The sequence below is a fragment of the Euprymna scolopes genome, chromosome 14, assembly GCF_053919585.1.
Source record: "Euprymna scolopes isolate OS-2025 chromosome 14, ASM5391958v1, whole genome shotgun sequence".
Classification (NCBI taxonomy): domain Eukaryota; kingdom Metazoa; phylum Mollusca; class Cephalopoda; order Sepiida; family Sepiolidae; genus Euprymna; species Euprymna scolopes.
In genome coordinates this window covers 62,111,482-62,123,599 of record NC_136495.1, presented here as the reverse complement: position 1 = coordinate 62,123,599, position 12,118 = coordinate 62,111,482, and the positions used below count along the sequence as shown (strand labels likewise).

The 12,118-nt window shown below is 30.9% G+C and overlaps 1 protein-coding gene across 2 annotated transcripts in view; it reads right to left on the bottom strand.

Moving 5' to 3' along the window:
* Positions 1-1,355: 1,355 nt before the first annotated feature.
* LOC145293049 (uncharacterized) overlaps positions 1,356-12,118 on the bottom strand; it is a 45,751-nt gene continuing 34,988 nt past the window's right edge. For both annotated transcript variants that reach the window (XM_080139361.1, XM_080139360.1), the window contains exons 4-7: positions 11,904-11,951; positions 11,007-11,099; positions 6,166-6,326; positions 1,356-2,706 (exon numbers count right to left, since the gene is read on the bottom strand). In XM_080139361.1, the coding sequence (XP_079995487.1) occupies positions 2,617-2,706; positions 6,166-6,326; positions 11,007-11,099; positions 11,904-11,951 (392 nt within the window). In that variant the 3' untranslated portion in view covers positions 1,356-2,616. The remainder of the gene's footprint in view (positions 2,707-6,165; positions 6,327-11,006; positions 11,100-11,903; positions 11,952-12,118) is intronic.

Genomic DNA, 12,118 nt, shown 5'->3' with positions numbered 1-12,118 from the left:
AATTATAACGTTTTGGTTCTCCAAATTTTACCCCTCACCTTGAGAAGCTTTCTTAATATGCAACCATTTATACCCATAAATATATGACCAAGGTTCACATCACACAATTGTGAGTTTAGGCACACACAAGAATATTAATGCAATTTATTTTGGTCAACCTAGTAAATCGCAGTTCCTTTATAGCTAAATATTATATTTTGTATTGTTGATCCTAATCACTAGGTTACCAATGGAACATTATCTTCTATTATTAATTTATTACTCCAAAAAGTTTCATTTCTTTTATTCATGATTCCGATTAATCGTCCAAACACTACCAACCACATATACGTTTTTAGTGAATTGTAGTACAGTTTACATTCACACTGCCAGGGTTTCGAATAGGTTTTTCAAAAGCCTCAAATTATGCTTCATTTAAAATAGTCACTTCAAATCTTTTGAATTAGACGTAGCTTTTGACAATTTATTTTCTATTAATTAGAACAGCAAATAAAATAGTTTGTTTCTATCAAAATAATTTGTCATATATATATATATATATATATATATATATTAGTGAATAAATGATAAAAAACTATATTCCAAAATTCATGATGTTGACCATCTTATTATTTATTCTTTTAATTCAGTTGACATTTACAATTCTTGACAGTATCTGTGTCAAGAATTGTAAATGTCAACTGAATTAAAGGAATAAATAAGATGGTCAACATCATGAATTTTGGATTATAGTTTTTGTCATTTATTCACTATATTGCTCTGTAATTACATTGAGCTTCTTAAATAAGGATTGGTATATATTACAAGAAAATATATTTCTACAGAAATATATATATATATATATATATATATATATATATATATATATAATTTCATGTATTTACATAAAATTTTATAAGGGGATATAATATTTTACAAATAGATTTTTAGTATTTACTTTAACAGTGCTGAATAGGTGATTAGAACTAGGTACTAATGAATCCTCATGCAGATGAAATGTGGAAAATTTTGTATGGCTTAATTAGCATCTCATATATATATATATATATAGTAAAACTGGTAATTAGTAAAAACCTGAAGAGAGTGCTCAATACTATTGCAGAGCAAATATGTGTTTTATTTTTTATTACCATTTTATGTTTGGTTACATATGTTTTGGATGTTGGACCATGTTTACGATCCAACAGCCTCGTCAGACCTTACAGAAACCAAGGTAAGGTCTGGCAAGGCTGTTGGATTGTAAACATGGTCCAACATTCGAAACATACGTAACCAAACAGATAAAACGGTAATAAAAAAATAAAACATTATATATATATATATATATATATATATATATATATATATATATATATATATGTGTGTGTGTGTGTGTATGTATGTATGCCAAGGTTTTAAACATTTTTCCATTACATATGATTAATAGAAAGATTTTTTCTTTTGATGATCCCAACCCTCTCTAAATTCTAAAAAATTTACATCTTGGAGACCAAACATTATGTTCTTTTTTATGCATACATTAATACCAGCAAAAAAACATATGCTTAAAAGAAGTCTAAAAATGTGTTACCATGCATCCTGATGGCTAAAGCTAATATTTTTTGAAGGCCTATATTAAACCAACAAAAAGGTTTCATATATGCGAGACAGTAAATTGAACTTATGACATATTAAATTTATAAATTATACTTAGTTATAAGAGTAAAACTCATGGAACATCCTATAAATGTAATTAGTGAAATTAATTTGGCACTTCTACACTATTGGGATGAAATTTCGGAAATCGTAAAACTGAATTTCACATGAAAACAATGGTATCTATGTATTCCTCATATTTTTAAGATGATTATATCTAAAATTTACGAAAATCGATAAGGTAGAAAATTATTTCTTAAAGAAAATAAAAAATAGAATTTGAAGAAAATGATCGTAAGTCACAGGAGAGTTCAAAAGGGAGATAATTTTGCGTTTTGATTTAAACAAGATGGCCGCAATTTTTCACCTACTAACACGATTAAAGTTGTTTTTTTTTTTAATAATTCAGTTATATTCAGGTAATCTCGACTGCATAATTTGGAAGCTACCATTGTAATTGATTATAATTGACAAAAAAAAAAAAAAAAATCAGTAAAAAAACTTGTTTTCCACCTGAAAACTCCATTTATCGACTACAAAATTTCATCCTAATACTGTAGAAGTACCACTAATTCTTATATTGAATTAGCTGCAGTTTTAGATATAAAGTGTAGATTTACGTTTCATTTCTGTTTGGTAAAAAAAAATATATTTACATGTATAAGCTACTCATAAAATATCTTGGTAAAATAGAAGTGCTGTAAAATGTTGTTCATTTCATCATTTCGCTCTTTTCAATGTAAAAGTTAAACCTGGAAAAAACATTTTACAAACCCTCAAAAATAATCAATATAATCATATCTGAATTGCTAATAAATTAAAACAGGTTTTTTTTTTTTTTTTACACATTTCTTTTTCTTTCTCACATGCTTACAGAGCAAGATGGTAGACAAGGAATGTAGACAATGAAGGCACCTCTGTCTTTCTCTGCAACATTCACACTCCTTAAACATGGAGGTAAAAAATAAAAGTTGTATTCGTTTAAGCATAGGCGTTGTGCAATAATCGTCGGCCTTCTTCTACATAGCCACCATTATGCCAGTAACGAAGATCATATACGTAACCAGTTACCTAAAAAAAAAAATAAATAAATAAATAAATAAAAAATAAAATATTTCTGAATTTTTGAGATGAGGATTGATAATTCATATTATTTGAATTATTCAGATGTTGTCTTACTTTCACAATGTTTCAGTCAATGTAACCTCCGACCATCTTCAGATGCATTGTTGAATATGGAAATCTTTCTGTCGTAATCAGCAATTTGCACAGAATTTCAAACAAATCATTTATTTAATCCAAAAGAGTAAAATGCTCTCGGTTAGAAGTCCTAAATAATGTGCAATTATATTTTTGAGTATTGCCCGCACTGAGGATTGAACCTTCAACCTCCAGTAACTTACAATTGAATTATATTAAAAAATACAAGTGTGAATTAGTTAAAACTTCTACCTGGTCATGGCTATGGATTAAATAATGCAGATTCTAGAGTTTGACAAAGATTCCTCAGTTCAATAAGATACCCCTTAAGAAGATCAAAGGTTACATTGACCAAAACATTATGAAAATAACATTCCAAATAAGAACAATTGGAACAATCCAAATAATATGAAATACAATTCTGAATTTTTGAGATGAGATGTGAATGTTTGTATTATTTTGATTAATCAAACAATTCTTCCCATCTTGGGTGTTATTGGCACAACGTTTAGGTCGCTGTACCCTGCAATCTTCTTCGGGTGTTGCATACATGTTTCCTTTTTCTCCACTAAGGAAAAGAGGGGTTAACTCTGAATGCAAGAATTCGAACCATAGGTTTGAGGGTGGGTCCGTAGATCATAAAGAAAGTTCAATTTTCAGGGGTAGCTAAGATATTTTTTTAGGGTTTTCTTGACTTAACTTTTTAGGATATCTATGCTAATTGTTAATATTAGTGACAAAAATGTTTCACGAAACAGAGGATCGATACTCTTGCGTTTATTTTTATAAAAATAAAAATACACGAGTATCAATCCTGTTTCGTAAAACATTGTGCCAATAACACCCAAAATGGGAATAATTGTAAGATTAATCAAAATAATACAAATATGAAATACAATATTATATGCATCATTATTAGATTTGTTATCCGTATAACAAAAAACAGTACAAAGAAATAATTAGTTCATCTATTATAATACTAGCATTTACAAGTTATTTATTAACTAAAAGAAGTTAAACAAACTTTACAATCATTTCAATATGAATCCAGTAGAACTCTCCATATCTGGACTTAACCAGGAGTTCAGATATTAGGAATTGGTAAAAAAAATAATAGATATCAAAATGAACTATAAAAGTTACTTAATGTTTTATTAGTAAATAAAACCAATTCGTAATGTTAAATGTCACAAATTGAACGAAACGTAGTAATATTTAATATTTTAATTTTCGATGTAAATTCATGTTTTACTAAATTTTATTTTGAAAAAAAATAAAAAATAACTAACAGGTTGATGTAGTTTGCTTGAAGCATTGTTTAGTATGTATATAAAGGTAATTTACAGGGTAACACCGTTTCATATGCTGGGTGACATGAAGCCACCTCACCAGCAACCACAGTGAGAGAAAAAGAAAGAAAGAAAAAGAAAAACAAGATTCGGGGGGAAAAGAAAAGAGAATAGAGGTGAAAATACCAATCCCAGAGAGATGGGGGTTAGAATTAAAGTTTCCATAAAAACATTTTGTTTTAGCAGAGATTTTGCTTGCTAGCCTCAATCAGGACCCATCAGCTTTTGTGTTGGCAACTCAAAGGCTGGAGACTCCCTAGAAGAGCAAAGTGGAAAAAAGACCTTCCTCATAACCGACCAAAGATACCGCTCTGTGAACATAATGAAAACCGAGAGTTAATCTTGAAATTCGTAACTGCCAAGAAAATGAAGAATTTGATTTCAGTTGGAAACTTTGCATCCAGGAAATAGTCTGTTAATTAAACAGAGAAAACCCGAAATCATTTAACTTTTCTTTGCATGAACTTATGAAATTATTTTATGCAAATAATTATTTTTGTTTATGAGAAATTGACCTCCGAATTATCATTAATTATTGATTGCTTTGTTTTGAGAGTAAACCAGTTAATTCCAGATCTACTCTAAGGACTGATGCCCCAGCTGCAGCGAAGAGAAACAGCATACCAGCTGTCATCAGAGCACCTGCGAAAGAAGAACTAAACCACAACATCTGACAATGAACAGCTAGCAAACAAGTTTAAGGTATTGTCACATGGACTAAGGAATGCACACATTTTGTGTACTCTGAATATCAGAGTGGTGGTTTCCAGTGACCAGGGAATATCTGATTAAATTTTGAAGAATCCATCACTAAATGAGGTAAAAGAACACCACTAGGACTTAGGGTTGGTAAACCTTGCTTTGCTGTGTGGTCAGCCCGTTGCACCCCAGCAGCTGTTTATATATTTGGTCCTGTGATGCAGGATTGTGCGACAGCCCCTCCCAGCATGATTGGTTATAATTAGGACTGTAACAACAGCATATTCTTTTCATTGTTTTGACTCCTATATATGTTAATATCTTATGTTTTTATATAGACTGATGTGGTTCTTGGTTGATTGACTGTGTCTTACTGTGTTGGATATATACCTGAGAATAAAAAGAATATTGTTATCACAGTCCTAGTTACAATAGAAGATAATACAATATAGAGGTGTAGCAGTCGACACAAACTAAAGCAAATTAAGGCATATAACAGTGAAATGAGCTATGGAAATTAATTTTTTATTCGTACAATATATATGTTTTGGGGGATTTTTTTAATGGAACTTCAATCTAGTATTAATACAAGGTGAATCTACATACCTTATTACACTGTTATATTTCTTAATTTGCTTCAGTTTGTGTCTATCCATTACACCTCTGCATCACATTCTATAAGTTACCTTCAACAAAAAGCTATTTTTTTAAAATTATGTTACTCTTAAAAGATTTTTAAAAGAATTATATATTTATCTAAAGGTCTACCTTATCAACTCTTTCCATAAGAAAATATGTTATGAAATTGGCACAAATAAATATAATTGTATTAACATATGTAATAATATAATCACACTATGTTTCTTGGCCTTTGAGCCAAGATCAAAGTGTAGTATCTTTCTGATGCTCCATTTCAATTTTTTGTTCTCGATAAGTGGAAGAGAAATCCTTCACGATTAGGATAATCTTTATTTTTGTTCCTTTTCTCCACATTAAAAAACGACCCTGGTGTCTAACTACCTAAGGGAGGCAAAGTAAATAGAAACATTATGCTCCCTTTTTAATACTTATCTTTTTGATTAGGCAATTATAGATGCTTTGTGCAGTTATCTTTTCTTGGTTGGTGTTTAAGAAAATTAAGTAATTTTGATGTCATGCCAGAATTATGCTCAGTAAAGCTTATTTACATTAATAAACTTACCTTTTCAATTCTTTCAATTTTAATTGAAAATCAAGCAAAATGATAAAACTTGAATTCAAGAAAGAGAAACAGAAGACTCACTTTATGCCTGTGTCTGAATATTGTGAGGATTCCAAGAACTGTTAAGGCAGCCAGGGCAATCCAACTGTAAAACAACGCCATGCTCATTGGCTCAAAAGTTTCAGATTTTTTATTCATCAAATATTGTTTTTGATCCTTTTGCCACACGTCATTGCTTAACACTGGAAGGAAAGAAAATGAGCATTATTTAAAACAATTATTTATTTTAACATTTATTTTAAAAACAAAAATTTTTCATTTTATTTAACAGGTTAGTACTTATGTACATATTTTTTTTTTATTCCAACAATCGGCTTTTGGTTTTCTAATACATAAAAAGATATTTAAAAAAAATTAAAATAAAAGGAAACACAGTGCCATCTAAATTTTAGATCAAATCTAAGTACTTTTTAGGTATAGGTATACATAAATCTGCAGTTGTAACATTAGCAGTTTCAACTACAAACAGAGAAAGTTATGACTTCTACCGACATAACTTTCATGGTACCTTTTATATGTAATAAGAATGGCTATTTAGTATTGCTCAGGAAAAAAAAAGTGTAACATAATTTCTCTCCCTTTTTTCCCCTCCTCTTTCTTTGTCGTATAGCCTATTCCTCTCTCTGAACATACATAAACAACTTGAGAGGGCATAAGGAAAATTACAGAAAAACAACCAGAGTTAATTCTTTTACATGATAACATTAAAAATCTTGTTTTCTTCTTGATAACATTAAATGATATAAACTTTTTTCCCTCCCTTATATTCATTCTTATATTGAAATATCGAATTAGTAATTTCAAATAGTATACAAGGTGTAGATTTACTATGTTTTTTTTGGATAAAAAAAAAAAAAAAGAGGATTTATATTAATAAGCCTCCCACAAAATGTCTTTTTGTTTCTCTTTTCAATGTCGATGTTAGACCTGTAAGAAACATTTTACATATCCTCAAAAATAGTCAATATAATTAAAAGGTGCTTTTTTTTGGCAGATGATAATTTTCAATCAATTAGAAAAGAGGTAAAAAGTTATTACAGAATTTCTGCCCCGCCCTTTTACCCTATAAACCTTAGAACACCGCCAGAAAGATGCTAAAATAAACCCCAAACACACTCGTTTATGAATGAAAAAGAAACTGCTAATAAGAGCTCCTTAATGCCCCCCCCCCTCTACCTTAGATGTCTAGCTTGCAATTTTCACATTAACAATTATCACAATCTGCACCAAATAACCTGGAAAGAAAAAAAAAAAAAATTGTATCAAGTACTTTGTCCACTACGCCACGAATCCTTGCATGGCATAGTGGATAAAGTAAATGGTAAAATCCAGTTGAAAGTTACACTCTTATGATAACTGAAGGTTCAGTCCTCAGTACGATACTCAAAATAGAGTATGTAAGCCATGTTTAGTTTCAGAACAGTTTCCGATAGTTAGATGTTCTACACAAGTCCTGGAGGTGACTGGTTCTCAGTAGACAGTTCTCGAGTTGGAAGCCACAGAGCAAAAGATTCTTCTCGTGTTGACACAAAGAAAACATATGCAAAGTTGCTACAAAAAAGGTTTAATATTCATGGAGCAATTCTGGTTTCTGATTGGTTGGTAGCAGAACGTGAATTAATTTGATTCATCAGTTCCTAGCAGCATCATTTATAAATAGAATCTTCCAACTGCAGGATCATACCCCATTATAGCTAAAAAATATTGCAACAGTACGGTGGATAAAATACTTGGTAAAATTCAGTCGCAAGTTACACTCTTATGGTAGCTGAAGGTTCAATCCTCAGTGCAGGCGACACACAAAATACAATTGTAAATTACTTGGGACTTCTACCCTGATGGAACGAGAGCATGTTACCCATAACTAATTACTATACAATAAAAACTATAAATCCTTAATTTTATTTCATTATCATGGTTATAATAATACAGGGTGGAATAATAAAATTGTTAAAATTGTTTTTAACGCGAATAATTTTTTTTGGGCAAATAAACTAATATCTTTTTTAATTGATTAAAAAATATCTTACTTTAATTAGGTATTTTTTACATTACAGAAATGAAATTTTAGGCATTTTCTCCCATTTTCTTTATTAAATTAAGAAAAAAATTCTTCTTTAACACAAAACAAGCGTATGTTTTTTATAAGTAGGTAAACATTTTACATTGGCTAATCAAACAACATAAAACTGAAATGAAAGTAATCATGATCACATCATATCAGTTTGAAAAACTTTGGCACTCAGCTTTTTTAAAAGTATGGAAACATTGATAAACAGATATTGCAAAAACGTAAAACTATACATTTTGTCAATAAGTTTAACAGGATATTTCTAAACGACACCTTTCAAAGTTTGACAGGTAAAAGTTGAAGTGAATGTAATATTTTCTATGAGGTTGTTTCAATATAGTAACTAATATTAACACTGATGAGATCTTCAAACTTGCATTTGTCAACTGACTGAATTATTCTGAGTGATATTTGCAGGTAACAGTTCCACTGATTGTAATTGTTCTTGAAATTTCTGAATTTCCTCTCATAAATTTTGTCTGAATCGTCTTAGAAAATAAAACAAAATTTCCCCTGGAATAGTTTGATTCCTAACATTAGAGCGAGTTATCATTGCATGGGTTTGGCTAGCAACTTTTCTATTTGGCTAGTAATGAAAATATTTAGTTGTCAAAGTTCAACTAAAGGTGAATTTGTGCATAGATCCCTGATGTAACCTGACCTTCTTGAGATGTATTGTAGGAAATTTAATCATACCATACATAATTTAGAACTTGGCAGAGAGAACATTGAAACAACGAAGGAAAGGCAAACTTACCTGGTATGATAAAAAAAAGAAAGTCATCTTCCTTTAGGGGTTACAAAAATTGTTGCACCTTTTTGCATCTCTGTTGAATTTGATAGTTGACTTTGTAAGAACTGTTAGTTGAATTGCTACTGAGTAGAGTTTAGAGTTCCTGGTAAGGTTCCATTTAGTTATGGCTCCAGTTGAATGAAAGGCAGATAAGTTCGCCAAATAGTCAAATACGATATTATCAACATTATTTGCTGTTGTAAGAAGATATTATAATATCTTTAATGAAACCTAATTAGTTAGGTGTAATAATCTCTCTGAGGAGAGTAAAAAGGGCGCCACTCACTCTTAAATTAACAACTCCATGGTTGTATGGAGGAGAGACGAAAATCATGTCTTACCTCTATGAAATAAATACACAAAGTCAAGTTGGCGGTTTGAACACCAGTTAACACCCGGTGTTCCAATTTCAATCCACCAATCAAAAGGGCTGTAATAGAACATGGCATTAATTCATCAACCAATGAAAGTTTGCATTTCAAGTCATGCAATTTCTGGCAGTATCTTGTTGAACTTGGACATTTTTCTGTTTAACTCTGGCATCTGTACAGAATTTTGAACTGAATCCTTTATTTCATACACGGGTCTAACATGCTCATGTGCCATCAATCATGATTAGCTAGAAGTATTAAATAATTAGTAACTATATTCTGAATGTCACCCGTACTGAGGATTGAACCTTCAAAGAAGAGTAACTTACAAATAAATTTTACCAAATATTTTTATCTACTATGACACAGGTACTTGTAGAACTAACATGTTATGCCAATAATACTGAAGATGAGAACAGCAGTCTGAATAATCTATACTATTAATAAAATTCTAAATGTTTATTTATTTATGTGTGTGTATATATACCAGTAAAATTTTCAAATGGATGCGCCAAATTAAAAAAAAAATTTTTTCCTGAAAGGTGTGAGTTCCTAGATTGTCCTTATCTATATATGGTTTGTAACGAACAATGTCGAGTCAAACAAAAAGCCTGAAATAAGAGTTTTTGGACCGTTTGGTGCAATTGTCAAAAAAGTTACCTACGTCAATGGAATTTAGCACTGTCTGTATACAGTCGTGGTAACATCTTTCAGCATTCGGACGGGACTTGTGGCACAATGGATAACGTGTCTGCCTACGGATCAGAAGATTCCATCTTCAAATGCTGGCGAGTTCGTAGTAATTTTAACCATCATTTTATCTAATGTTTACTCATTATCATTACCCTTAGTGTATTTTTTTGTTTTTTTCAGTGATTTTGTTTTGTGCATATGGGAATTTCCCATACTCCAAATTCACAGGGTAAGCGTTGAGTGTAAGACGATGTTGAGTGTACTCGATTTTGTGTTTGAATCGGCGTTGTGTGTGCCGACACAGCACAGCTGCTAGTTTCAAATAAAACTAATCATCAATCCTTATCTCAAACATTCAGAAAGATAATATATATAAATATGTTTCACATTTTACAATGTAAATAAATTATTTTGATTTGGCCATTTTGAAAATGGCTCACATGTCATAAAAGTGCAAATTGTTCTATTTTAATACAGATAAGAAAGGAAATTCTGATGCAAACAACACATTGGTAGCTTTGTTAGTAGAGAGAGAGTTAAATATAAGAGAGAAGGTGGAGTGTGAGAGAGATAAAGAGAGGGAGAACTATTTTTAATTTAATCTAGTCACCACTTATTAAGACCAAAAGGCACTCAACCATAGAGATTAATCGATGTCAGTCCGATAATAGTAAATATTATAACCAGATTGAAAATGATGAATAAAATTTATGACTTATGACATTTGTTAACATTGAATTGGAAAACAAGCAGTCCTATAGTAATATGTGGTCTTTATAAGTGGTGATTCATTAGTGCCAAATAAATAAATAAATAATTAAAAATAAAATAAATAAAATAAAAACATGAAACACACGATCCCTCACTAGCAAAACTACTGATTCTTTGCTTGCATCAGTATTTCTTAGATCAGGGTAATTTATGGATTACTTACTCTTGGCACCGGCCAATGCTCCTAAAGGGATATCAAAGTGGTGGGCACTCATCAACATTTGTTTGCCTGCATGTTTCTCCGATTCTGTTACACCTGCACAGAGAGAAATAAATAGATGCAAGTGAAGCAAGTTTAGTTATCTGAGAGAGAGAGAGAGGGGGGGGGAGGGGAGTTTGAGAGAGAGAGAAAAAAAAAAAGGAAAAACAAAAGAAGAGGCGAGAGAGAAGAAAAGAGAAAAAAAGAGAATTTAAAACACTGTGAAATTTCCTTGGGTGATTTCATTGTAAGGACTGCATCCTATAAAAGACTGAAGCTTATTCAAAACACTAGTGATAGTGTGATGCGCCAACTCACTCCAAACTTGCCATAAGAATGTTAAACTCAAATATATGAGCACTGCCAGATGTTACCAATGTCATAGCAAATACATACATCTGTAATTTCACAATAACTTACCATCTTAAACATCATGTATAACAGAGACCACTGTTATAAATAATGAAATGGCACATAATTTTCTGTGAGCATTTTATGGTTGTTTTAACATCCTTCTCAGTTCAGTGTTGCGATGAGAACAGAGTTTGTCTGGCAAATTTTCACGTCATATGGAACCATTCTGCAGAAAAGGGATAGCGCTACCAGAATTGTCAGGTTCCAGTGATACCAAGCCTTGACAAAATGAAATTTGCTATCAAAACAGTAGCAGAAACTTGCTATAAAGCAAACAGACACCAGAAGATATGGTGCTTTGAAAGAAATAGCTTACCCTATAGGCTAGTATATAATAATATTTATTAGCCGTTTTCACTTGTGAAGTATTTTATTTTGGTTAACGAGTTAATAGAGAAAGTGTTAAAGTGCAAAAAAAAACAAAACAAGCAAAAAAAAGTTATTTACCTTGATGCAAAGAATCATCAACTTCTTGATTATAATACCAGCCATCATCTAAAAATCAAAAAATATTTTTGGAACAATTAATTTTATTTTCATTTTCACAGGGTTACCCAGAGTTGCCCAGGTGCCCAGGAAAACAGAATTATAAACTCTTTCCCCCATATAATGTTACTTTCTAAATAGAAATTACTACAAACTATACTTTTCATGAGCAAGAT